The sequence below is a fragment of the Salvelinus fontinalis genome, chromosome 5, assembly GCF_029448725.1.
Source record: "Salvelinus fontinalis isolate EN_2023a chromosome 5, ASM2944872v1, whole genome shotgun sequence".
NCBI lineage: Eukaryota > Metazoa > Chordata > Actinopteri > Salmoniformes > Salmonidae > Salvelinus > Salvelinus fontinalis.
This window is the reverse complement of record NC_074669.1, coordinates 19,627,618-19,640,847: the sequence shown is the minus strand read 5'-3', so window position 1 is coordinate 19,640,847 and position 13,230 is coordinate 19,627,618. Positions and strand designations below refer to the sequence as shown.

General features: G+C 41.6%; 1 protein-coding gene across 9 annotated transcripts in view; it reads right to left on the bottom strand.

The window, feature by feature from the left end:
- Positions 1-13,230, bottom strand: part of LOC129855268 (ELAV-like protein 4) — an 84,538-nt gene that overhangs the window by 67,211 nt on the left and 4,097 nt on the right. The window contains exon 1 of one of the 9 annotated variants that reach the window (XM_055922746.1): positions 2,549-2,966. The exons of 7 other annotated variants lie outside the window; for them this stretch is intronic. In XM_055922746.1, coding sequence (XP_055778721.1) covers positions 2,549-2,557 — 9 coding nt within the window. In that variant the 5' untranslated portion in view covers positions 2,558-2,966. Of the gene's footprint in view, positions 1-2,548; positions 2,967-13,230 lie in introns of those variants that run through there. One more of the 9 variants, XM_055922743.1, reaches the window with a different exon arrangement.

The following is a 13,230-nucleotide window of genomic DNA, read 5'->3' as shown; positions in this document are numbered from 1 at the left end:
GTGTCCAAAGAAGGGACAGAAGTATACAGAATTGTGTCGTCTGCGTAGAGGTGGATCAGAGAATCACCAGCAGCAAGCAGCAATGACTGATATAGAGGGGGACTGGAGGCCCTTTATGGCGAAAACTTGGCAAATGCTCCAATATCCTCTTCTATACACGGTCTCTTGACATTTTTTTACAGAGCTTTGTTTGGCCATCAAGTTTTTGCTAGCCAAGCTGGCTAGTCTGTCTTAGCTAGCTAGCTAAAGGTGAGTAGCCTACACACTGTAGCCTAGCCTACACAGCGATAGCTACAGTTTACTGTACATGGTATCAGTGCGAAGTGACATGTGCCAGAACCCACCCATTATTTTGAAATAGATTTTTTGTTTTGTTTATGTTTTTCCCCCCAGCATATAATCAAGCATAATTCAAATGCATTGCATAGGCCTAAATTAAATATATTTTATATACAGCACTAGATTGTATGTAAGATGTCCCCTGAAAGGCATTGCCAAATAAAATGTGATATTATTATTATTGTCAATATACACAGTTTTAATAGGTACACCACTCCATTCACAATAATGGTTTGCTCCTACTGCTATATAAAGCAGGCAGAAAGGCATTCGAGGCATTCAGTTAGTGTTCAATTGAATGTTAGAATGGGCAAAACAAGGGGCCTCCCGAGTGGCGCAGTGGTCTAAGGCACTGCATTGTAGTGCTAGCTGTGTCACTAGAGATCCTGGTTCAAGTCCATGTTCTTGTCCCATCATGCACTAGTGACTCCAGCTGGGTGCAATGCGTGCTGACACGGTCGCCAGGTGTATGGTGTCTCCTCCAACACATTGGTGCGGCTTGCTATGAATTCTATCTGATGTTGTATGCATGTTTAGGCCAGTGTTTGACTTGGACTGAAATATACTGAACAAAAATATAAACAACAATTTTACTGAGTTACAGTCCACATAAGGAAATTGAATTAGGCCCAAATCTATGGGTTTCACATGACTGGGCAGGGGTGCAGCCATGGGAGGGTCTGGGAGGGCATAGGCTCACCCACTTGGGAGCCAGGACCTGCCAATCAGAATGAGTTTTTCAAAAAAGGGCTTTATCACAGACAGAAATACTCCTCAGTTTCATTGGGTGGCTGGTCTCAGATGATCCTGCTGGTGAAGAAGTCGGATGTGGAGGACATAGGCTGGCGTGGTTACACGTTGTCTGAGGTTGTGAGGCCGGTTGGACGTAAGGCCAAATTCTCTCAAAACAACGTTGGAGGCATCTTATGGTAGAGAAATTAACATTTCATTTTCTGGCAACAGCTCTGGTGGACAATCCTGCAGTCAGCATGCCAATTGCACATTCCCTCAAAACTTGAGACATCTGTGGCATCGTGTTGTGTGACAAAACTGCAGCTTTTAGAGGGGTCTTTTATTGTCCCCAGCACAAGGTGTAATGTAATGTGTAATGAACATGCTGTTAAATCAGCTTCTTGATAAGTCACACCTGTCAGGTAGATAGATTATCTTGGCAAAGGAGATATGCTCACTAACAGGGATGTAAACAGATTTGTGCACAAAATTTGAGAGAAATACACTTTTGTGTATATGGAAAATTTCTGGGATCTTTTATTTCAGCTCATGAAACATGGCACCAACACTTTACATGTTGCGTTTATATTTCTGTTCAGTATAGATGCCGTTACTCATTTTAGGTGAAGGTACCATTTATACTTAGGTGCAGGAGCTCCTCAATTCTTTTGAGCTAATATTCTATAGGAGGTGCAGGAACTCAAGCAGAAGAACATTTCAGTTCCGGTGAGCTCCTGCCCAAGTCAAGTACTGTGATTAGGTAAAAATACAAATGATGTCCCGCTGGGAAAACTGACAAGTAGAGAAAAAAATATATTAATATTTTTTTGTTGCTCAATCTGATTGGGTGGGCCTGCCTCCCCAGTGGGTGTGCCCACCCAGGCCCACCCATTCCTACGCCCCTGGATTCTACCCTCAGGCACTACAGGATGCCTGAACAGCACTATGTATATAAATTTGCTATTACTGCATGCATGTTAAAGCCTGCAAATATACACTAGTTATATACATTGATACATGCTCATATTTGTATCTTGCTTATTCAAAGGAAAATCCAGTTAACTTAGATCATTTACAAAACGCAATTTATTTTGCAGTTCACCCACATAATCACAAATTCACCCACACATGTTTACTAATTACTAAGCTGGGCTTGGCTTATCAGACACGGGCTACTGATATGAAATACTCACATCAAAAATGTACATTTCACACACAGATGTACCGACGCACGGACACACACACCTGCAGGAGCATCACGACTATGAACAACAAAGCGCCAAAAAATGGGATAGCTCGATACGGAATAAAACGCACACCGAAGTTAATCACCTGGCTAGAAGCTACTGCTGCGGATGTGCAATAATGTAGGTGATGACACAAAGCAGTTTATAAAATGTAGACAAATAATAACCTTAGCTAGATAGAGCCTATAAGACAGATGCGCTTAGCATAGGCTAAATTGTTCCCTACTCACCATGACCATTCTTGTTTAGGGTTGAGCAGGATAAAGCGAAAGGGGAGATGCAAGTGCTTAGTCTTCCTGTGGATAAATAAAATCGGTTGCTATCAAGAGTCGATCCTCGTGCGGGGAGCGCGTGGTCCCAAGGACAATCGGATAGACAAGGCGCGTGTGAGTGGATGAATGAGTTTGCCGCGTGTCGGAGCCTGAGAGCCGTGGGTGGAAATCTCGTTGTTTCTCTTCGGGATCGTCGGAGGAAATAAACGGTCACAAAAAAAGAAAAAGAAAAAACTAAAAGGATAAGTCTTCACTGAAACGAAACAGCTAGTGCAAGCAGCTCTTTTTCCTACAACCGATTTATGGGTTATTCAGTCTGTCGGGTGTAGAATCTCATTGGCTGCGATAGAGCAAGGAAGGGGTGGTGCGCTAGTGGGTGTGTGTTGGAGGAGGGCTAGAGCGAGAAGGGAACGACGGGGGGCGAATCTACCAACGTAAGGTGTGATTGATATTATGCACTACAGCATCGACAGTGTTGATTTGACCTCCAAATCACCAAGCGAAGACAAATATAATTGACAACTGTAACATAGAGCAAGATAACCAATAACCAGCTCGCACTGCCACATACGGTGTGACGAGGTATTGTAGCCTACATGGATAGAGACATACCACCATCATCATTGTATAGAGAAGTAGCTTAATTTTTCCTCTTCGTGTCATTGCACAGTAGTCTCTCAGCCCTTTTGATGTTGGTGATGATGTTGTTCATCACCCATCTCTCCACTCTACCCCGCTCCCTCCTGTCTTTTCTGTGAGCTTCAATCACCTGTGCTCCGCTCCCCTTCACAGCTGCACGCAAGCATCATAAATAATTAACACGAGGCCCCTCAGCTCCATCCTCCGACAAAACCCCATTTCAGCGCTGTGGTTGTAGAGCTCTGGTGGGGGGTCTTTTGTACCTGTATAGGAAGAGATGCATAACATCCCATACCTATAAGCCTACTACTGCAGTCCTCTCAATTGTACCCTGCACAAGCTAAGGCATGCCACATCTCATAAACATGAACTTCAGTAATTCCAGCTGACCTACAATGCCGCCTTTGTCCCCATAAATGCATTCGATTTTGCCTCCAACACACAGAGGTGTGATTCGAAGAATACAATAGTTCAAAACAATTGTTAGGATCTTTACCATGTTAAAATAACAATGCTTCTTTTATACAGTATTTTAGATGCAATAATGCATATTTTACAGTATCTCATATACCTTATATATTTTGAAACCTAGCAGCCACATCCCCTTGGGGCAAGTCTGTTTTGATTAGAATAGCTTTGGGTATGAGAGAGCAGCAGTGACCAGAGAGGCCATAACATATGAAGGAGATATACACTAGCTGGCCCCAGGCTCACAGAGACAAGGAGAGCAAGCACCTGCGACAAGGAGAGCGAGCACCTGCATACTCTAATTTACTTAGTTGTCATGACACAATATATTACTCTTTGCTTTGGTTGTTTTGCTACGGCCCAATGTTTTGTTACAGCATGTCTAGGCAGTAAGCCTATTTTATCCATTGTTCAACACTGCGTCATTACAGTACATTGTTTTATTCCAGACATCAGAGACAGAGAGACATATAGCTGGTCCTCTCGTTCACATGCTGGTTTTTATTCAATTAGGAGGAGGCTCTCATGGCAGGCAGACTAACTTGAGTAAGTCCATTAACCTCCAGCTGAACGAGCACTGATAGGAAGTCCCACAGTGCTCTTGACAGCCTACAAAACACTGCAGCACTGTTCAACTAATCCAAAATTTGCCCCAAACATTTTCAGGAGTTTTTTTTGTGTGGACGTTTGCTCGGAATGACTCAGCTGTTAATTTCTCAATATGTAAAGTGTGCCTATAGTACGGATGTAACAATGTATGTATTTTCTTTATGAATGAATGCTTTACATTCAGTGCAGTATATCTGCAAGGTATATGTTTGCACTGTATTTATATTTGTACATGTACACGAGCATAATGACATTGAGAAGAGACCAATGCATTGGTCAGCTTTCACAGGGCACATAATTTGCCCACAGTTGCATGCATGAAATAAAAAAGCAAGAGACTGAGTTTTGAAGCTCTCCAATCTCTCCACTACACCTCTGGCCCCTCCACCTCACTGAGTATTAAAGCCATGCACACCAATGTGCTTGAAATACTAATGAGTGTTAAAGCCACGGCTAAAGCATCGTCAACCTCAATTAGGAATCAACAGGACATGGGTGTTTCCCGAATGGATGTATTTTGGATTTATTTTAATACTGTGTGGTATCTTTCTCCACCCCTCCACCCCTTACTGCCAGGGACAACAACAGATACCAACTGCCTTTTGTTTGGGGTGCGTTCTGGTACACTGCTTCAGTCTAGAAACCTGCAGTGAATACCAGACCTGTTTTTTCTATCACTTTTATTATTCTGACTTGACCTTTTTGAATTCATTGCATTCTGTGCAAGCTTGGGAAATAATTCTCTGCTTCACTGACTTTAATATTCTCTCTGGTACCATGTTTTTATTACCACCTTTTAATTCTTGGCTGTAAATAATAGAACATAACACAGATGAATAACAATCATTTTCCTTTTTGATTGCAGTCAACTTTAGCTATTGGATTAATAGGTACGCAGTTAAGGAGAGTTCCAGGAAGCAGAATATTCTTATCTATGGACAACATCCTCAATTACTTCAATAGAGTTTTCTTAATGGGATTTCAGTTGAGCAATCCATATCCTCTTCTGTACTTGCTTTCTTTTACCAAATTGTTTTCCTATATTCTTTTAATGAATAGAACGTGATGAAAATGAATGGGGTCTTAAAGCAGTGTTACATTTGGTTCTCTCCTGCCTTGTGTTGTCAGATGGGGAGGTTGGCTGCCTGCTGGGAGATTTCAGATCTAGTCACTGGAGTTGCTGGGCAGGAAGGTTTGCCTCCGTGGGCTTTGGCTCTCCGTACACACTGTGTGTGTTTTGGGGGATTTTGTAAAATATTGCATAAAAATAATTTGGAATTTAGCTTTAGCCTTATACGGGCTAATGTATTTTGACTAAAGACTATGATAGCTATTTTCAGGAAAGTTTTTTGTTCGTTTTTTTGTATATTTCTTAACTTTTTCAAGTGAAAAGCTTTACTGGCTCTAACCCAGGAGGATTGCCAACAATGCAGTCAGCAATGTAAAGCCCATCTCATTGATTGTCTCTGTCTGGATAGGTCCTGACACTCTCTCTCACCCACCCTCCTGAAGTACCTATGACCTGACGCACCGATTGCTGTAGCCCCAATTATAGAGCCCCACCGACATGGCTCCTGCCTCTGCTGAAAGCCTGCTAATTTTGACACCAGAATCTGGCTAATTGTCATGGCCTGCGCCTGCTCTCTCGTGCCCTCCCTACTCATCCCAAACCCCTCCCCCTCAAAAGCGCTCCACGGATTAACATCCAGTGAATGTTTTTTTCTGCTGAGGAAAATTGAGACCCGTCCTTAATGCTAGAGAGCATTTGGATGATCCAGAAGAAGATTGGGAGAATGTCATATGGTCAGATGAAACCAAAATATAACTTTTTGGTAAAAACTCAACTCGTTGTGTTTGGAGGACGAAGAATGCTGAGTTGCATCCAAAGAACACCATACCTACTGTGAAGCATGGGGGTGGAAACATCATGCTTTGGGGCTGTTTTTCTGCAAAGGGACCAGGACGACTGATCCGTGTAAAGGAAAGAATGAATGGGGCCATGTATCGTGAGATTTTGAGTGAAAACCTCCTTCCATCAGCAAGGGCATTGAAGATGAAACGTGACTGGGTCTTTCAGCATGACAATGATCCCAAACACACCGCCCGGGCAACGAAGGAGTGGCTTCGTAAGAAGCATTTCAAGGTCCTGGAGTGGCCTAGCCAGTCTCCAGATCTCAACCCCATAGAAAATCTTTGGAGGGAGTTGAAAGTCCGTGTTGCCCAGCAACAGCCCCAAAACATCACTGCTCTAGAGGAGATCTGCATGGAGGAATGGGCCAAAATACCAGCAACAGTGTGTGAAAACCTTGTGAAGACTTACAGAAAACGTTTGACCTCTGTCATTGCCAACAAAGGGTATTTAACAAAGTATTGAGATAAACTTTTGTTATTGACCAAATACTTATTTTCCACCATAATTTGCAAATAAATTAATTAAAAATCCTACAATGTGATTTTCTGATTTTCTTTTTCTCATTTTGTCTGTCATAGTTGAAGTGTACCTATAATGAAAATGACAGGCCTCTCATCTTTTTAAGTGGGAGAACATGCACAATTGGTGGCTGACTAAATACTTTTTTGCCCCACTGTACACACTGTGTGGGTGATCTCTCTCTCTCTCTCTCTCTCTCTCCCTCTCTCATATACACAATTTGATATTACACTTAGATGTAACAACATTGTAAGATAATATCTATTCTGTATGTAGCTAGTATGAAACTAGATATGCAGCAGACAGTCTTATAGAATCAACTTAATCTAAGTCAGAGCAATCTAACCGTTAGATACAGTGTATTCGCACCCTTCTCATGTTTCACTCTGAATAATCACAAGTTTATTTAAAGGTAGCAAAGTGTTGGTGTCACCTGAAATGTGTAAAAAACTGTTAACATTTTAAGAAGTTTTAATTTGTCACACTCAATAAATATACATGTAATCTTCTGCGAACATGTATTTTGAATAAACACAATATAGATTTTTCAGATGTTGTTACATTCATCCATGGACTCATCTGCCAGTATTTTACTCTGTGCCATATTTTACATTTCACTGATTGATATATTTTTTATGAATATATGTATTAAGTTATCTGAAATTCCCTTTGATTTTACTGAACAATAAAAAAGTTATCTGTCATGAAATGATTACTTTCACAATATGGTTTGTTTGAATGACCACCAGACAACCAGGTCAGTGAAAGGTCAACGGCCATTGATTAGCATGTCACACAGGGCCTGTAGTTAGATCATTTTAGCTTTGTTAACAGGAGGCCTCGCCTCTCCCAGCTCACCTCTGTATTTCCTATTAGGGGCACTAACCGGATTGGAAGTGTCATCCCCTGCTTGCTTTTATAGCCCATTTGTGCCTGATCTGGCAGAGAAAGCGAGACCTCCAAAAAATGATGTTCATCATGCACTTTCCATGGAACTGAGCCTATCATGGGAAAATCCCAGTACAGTATGTCCCTGACTCCCTCATAAACAGACTATTTTTTATGACACCCAGGTTTGTCTTCTCAGGAGCTTATTTGGAGGAGCTTATTTGGCTCTCTTTGATTTGCCCTTGAACAATCCATTTACTTCCTGTATAGAAGTTTTGGCAGCACCTGGCCGTGCAACTCGGATTGATTATCATCACTTCTCTGGCTTAAGTCCATTCTCCACCCATAACAATCAACAAATTGGTGTCAGACCTTTTGTCTTGATACAGAGTGACAAACTCAGCATTGCTTACTCCGAGACATCAGGCTTCAATTACAAATCTGCATTTAGCCGAGGACAGCAGTAGTTGTCCCTCGGGACTGGCTTCTGTTATCTTTGATGTTTAAGATGACTGACAAGCATTCTGCCAAATCCTTACTCAGCTCCTTAAACTGCAGGAGAAACATTTCTCCTGTAAATACCTATCTTTCCATGTCATTGGAAATGAATCACGGCCATTTCAACTCATGCTCATGTCACCACCTAAGAGAAACTTTTCAACAAGACATTAATTCTTCATGGCGACTTCAGGACAAGGCTGTGCTATATTTGTCACAGGCGTTTGTCATTCCCTTGAACTCAAATCCATTTTATATAGATGGAGCATTTGAGAAGTGGCATGGCTTATCTAACTGCGTAAGCTATTCATGTCTATGGAAAAGAATGTGACAGGAGAAAACCACATACTATATGTATGGAGAGATGGCCACCTTTATCACAAATGCAGTAATAAGACAGTTATTACAATTCAATAGCGGTCCTAGAAGCAGTGGCTGCACCAAAGGAAAGTGTTTCATAAATACTGAACCCAGCAAGGGAGCCTACATCTGAAGTATAATTAAACAAATACCATGGTAGAATAAGCATATGTACATATAACTACCTTTGTTTGCGAGCAAGGACTGAGGCCCCCATAACCTTTAACAGAAATGAGAGAGCAGTAAAATTGCACAGAGGGGTTTCCATGGTTGACATGTATTCTGGCACGGAGGGTTTCAGTCACAGCAGGAGATTTTGGATTACAGTCCATTTGGATTACAGAGGTGTTGCCACTTGATAAATGACATTCAACCGCAACAATACTTTGCCTGCTCCCCTTGTTATTACCAGTGTTGCCCCTCGTCGCTATTGGCATCTGTGTTGCCACTATGAGTGGTGAGTGCTGCCATGGTGGTGTAGTGGTTGGCTGTGGGGCCGCCTGCTCTGTGTTTGATCCCAGTCGGGGTACCTCCACGCTCTGAGGGTGACCGCTGCGGTCCATCTGGCTGGGGCTTTAATCAGCACCTCCCCTCAGAGAGGGGATGCATTCTCCTGCCTGGCCCCATCCCTTCGCTGTGCTGCCAGCCTGCCTCAGAGCACTAGAGCCCTCCTAACATGCTAACACTGAACATTTCATCTTTCTAAATGTCACTTCATGGTTTACTGCTCCTTCTTAAGATGCTAGTAGGGAAGCGAGTGCACAATGCTATTCTGCCATATTTTAGTTTAACAGCATATATGCTTGGCGAATAGCTTTATTTTATGTGTGTTGTATTAGCTGTTTATTTTTGTTGATCAATGTAACATTTTCTGTTTAGTTAGGCATAGACGTATGCTTGATAAAATGCAATGCATTAATAAAGTATGTTGTGTTTCTCCCTGCCTTTGACCACTGTAGCTATGAAAGGAATGAACGCAGTGTTCTGTGTTCCGTCCATCTTTCTTTTTTTACCCCCTCCCCCCTGCAACCACAGGAGGAAATAGAACGAGATTGGGAGAATAAAGAAATCAAGAATGGAGAGAGCAGCAAAGAAGGATACCTTAAGGAATAATTACCATACATAAATATGCTTTTCTCATGCTTTAAATGTAGTTATTTTAGTCTTGTCACTGATGTCCTAGCCATCTAAACCTGAATGCTGCTGTTAGAAAGGATTCATTATTAATGGCTTGGAAAACTACTGGGGATGATGCTTTCCCAGGGCTGTGAAGAGAACCGCTATGTCTCTAAGGAAGTAATGCCTGGCCTTGCAGGTTTCCCTCAGTAATGCACTCATGTCAGGCACATATCATTTATTCATGACAACAGCCGTCACTTTTATAGCTCCCAAACAATTAGTAAATCAATAAAAGGCATCGGCTACGAAACTACAAATTCTGAAAAACAGTGTTGTTCGTCAAGATGTCACGATTCGGCCACAGCCTATCGCTCAAGTGTTGGCCACATTTGTCACTTCCTACCAAAAGGCAGTAAGCTGTGAGCTAAAGCATTCTCTAATCTCTTCTTTTAAGATGGCGGCCCGATACTGATGGCTCTCGAATAGCAGGTGCAGCCATTTGACTGCCCTTTTTTTGTCATATATTTTTATGCGTCACAATGTGCAATTTGAATATAATTATTTATATACAGTATATAGATAATCTTGACTATAGCATAATGGTCATTGTTATTGTTATTTTGAGCTTAGTCAGCTAAGAGAGATTACAATAGAACTACACTGGTCGGTGGGGGTAATGCCTCCTTTGTAATGTATGGAAACAGTTGACTGAAAATGGCATAAAACTGTGGCTGTTTTCTTCAATACCGTTCCACTCTAATTAACAGCAACATTCATTACTGTATGTACACAAACAAGAGTAAACCTTGCTCTCAGGCAATAAAGACACGACATAGTTCCGTTTTTTTCCTCCAACATGATTCCTTTTCTAATTACTCTGTTATAAGCCGGGAAATAACTGTGATTGGATATAAAACAATGGCCACAGTAAGCATACAGTATATAAATGTGGCTCTAAAATTAAATTCTGGTTTAATCAACACAATAGAAGTGCTCTTTGCGGTTGTAAGAGGAAAAAGCACTTGTTAAGCGCTCTTACATAACGGTCAAAAAGTCATGGTTTTCAAGCTATCATCACAATTGTATGTACATTCTTTTGTGTTTTCTCTGCAGTCTTTTCTTGGCACTGCTGTCTTCAAACGAAAGCTTTTATTTCTACTACAAAGCTTTCACTGTTCACCAATTACACTGTTCAGATGTTCATTTTCCACAGCAACACAATCACATGCAACTCTCAGTCGATAAATAGACCCCTGTCACATACGCACACAGAGCAACGTGAGTGGCTTCTCCTCGGAAACCTTGCCATTTGCCTCTCTATGGGTGAAATCCCAGGCTGTTACTTCCAGGTCAGGGTACGTGTATCCAGAAAGCTGACCCTTAGCTTGGTGTAAGCTTCAGTTCTTTCTTTTGGGTGGCTATGTTTTATGGATCACAACCACCTCCCCTTGTACAGTGCTTTCAGAAGGTATTCATACCCCTTGACATATTCCACATTTTGTTGTGTTATAGCCTGAATTCAAAAAGGATGAAATATGTTTTTTTCTCACACATGTACACACAATAACTCATAATGACAAAGTGGAAACATGTTTTTGAAATTTTTGAAAATGTATTGAAAATGAAATAGTATTCACACCCCTGAGTAATGCCTGTCAATACATGTTAGAGTCATCTTTGGCAGCAATTACATCTGTGAGTCTTTCTGGGTAAGTCTCTAATAGCTTTGCACACCTGGATCTTATAATATTTGCGCATTATTATTTTTTTAATTCTTGAAACTGTCAAGGTGCTAGACAGCCATTTTCAAGTCTTGCCGTAGATTTTCAAGCCAATTTAAGTCAGAACTGTAACTAGGCAACTCAGGAACATTCAATGTCATCTTAGTAAGCAACTCCAGTGTATATTTGGCCTTGTGTTTTAGGTTATTATGCTGCTGAAATGTGAATTTGTCTCCCAGTGTCTGTTGGAAAACAGACTGAACCAGTTTTTCCTCTAGGATTTTGCCTGTGCTTAGCTCTATTCTGTTTAATTTTATTCTAAAAATATTTCCCTAGTCCTTGCTGATGACATGCATACCCATAACATGATGCAGCCACCACCAAGCTTGAAAATATGAAGATTGGTACTCAGTGATGTGTTGGATTTCCTCAAAGGGGTATTCAATGTCTGCTTTTTTTTTTACATGTCTACCGATAGGTGCTCTTCTTTGTGAGGCATTGGAAAAACTGCCTGGGGTTTGTGGTTGAATCTGTGTTTGAAATTCAATGCTCGACTGAGGGACCTTACAGATAATTGTATGTGTGGGGTACAGAGATGAGGTCATTCAAAAATCATGTTAAACACCATTTGTCATAACAAAGGGGTGGAATTTTTCTTGACTCAAGACATTTCATATTTGTATTTTTAAAACATTTGTAAAAAAATAAATAATAATAAACATAATTACACTTTGACACTATAGGGTATTGTGTGTAGGTCAGAGAGGCTGTAACACAACAACATGTGGAAAAAGTCAAGGGGTGTGAATACTTTCTGATGGCACTGTACTGTATATCCATCTGGTACTCCAGAACCATGGACAGCAACATTGCTAGCTAACATGCTAATGTGATCACTCTGCAGACAATATACACAATAGGGCGGCTTGGTATGCAATGTCAGCCCCTGGAGGAGTCATTGAGAAGTATACTCACAGAGTGTGCGAGAGAGAGAGAGAGAGAGAGAGACAGAGAGAGAGAGAGAGAGAGAGATTGGGCCACCTGTCCTCTGCGGGGCACACAGAGTCATGGCCGGCCCTGCCTCCTCTCTTCTCCTCTGGCTTAGGGAAGCTCTTTGCCTGGCTGGAGACACCTGCTCCACTCAGCAGTGACGGCTCCCAGCGGGACTCTGGCTCAGCTGCTGCTCACAGGCCCCCCCATGCAGCACTGGCCCCCTCTTAGTGTGACACTACCAGCCTGCCCTCCTGGCCCTGCCTTCCATGCAGGCACACACAGTACAGTAGCTACCACACCCATCTTAGAAACGAGAGAATCATGCAGGTTGGCTGAGAAACTAGCCTATGAATTGTAACCCACAACAGACAATCACCCCTTTTAATGTGTGATATCTGGAATTAATTGTTATATGATGGCACTGACTTGACATGGTCAGGGTAATTGGCATTCATTGGATCTTTACAAGAAGCTGACAGAGCATATCCTTTGCCACACAGGCCACCCAACAGCTATTGATTTTTTATGGGCGTAATTAGGATGTAGTAAGCAAGTAACTACTCAGGTAGCACAGTATCTTCCCCTCAACATATTCTCTAACACCCTTTTTGTGGACATACACTACAATAATCTATGATAAGAGCTTCTACAGCCTATATGTATTTAACAGTTGTACTGCGCTGTTCTCTTGCAGCTGTGTGCATGTGACCGTTGATTGACCTGCATGATAAATAGCACTTTCGTGTGCCATTCTCCTAAAAGTGATGATTGAGCAAGGTTCTGGTACCTCGTGTGTCTTGGCTCATTCTTACTCATACTGATGTGTTTTCAAAGTTCAATGATTCATGTTGGTATTTGCATGTTATGAATTGGGATATCTTAGATCAATTCACTCAATATTAGTCCAAATCCAC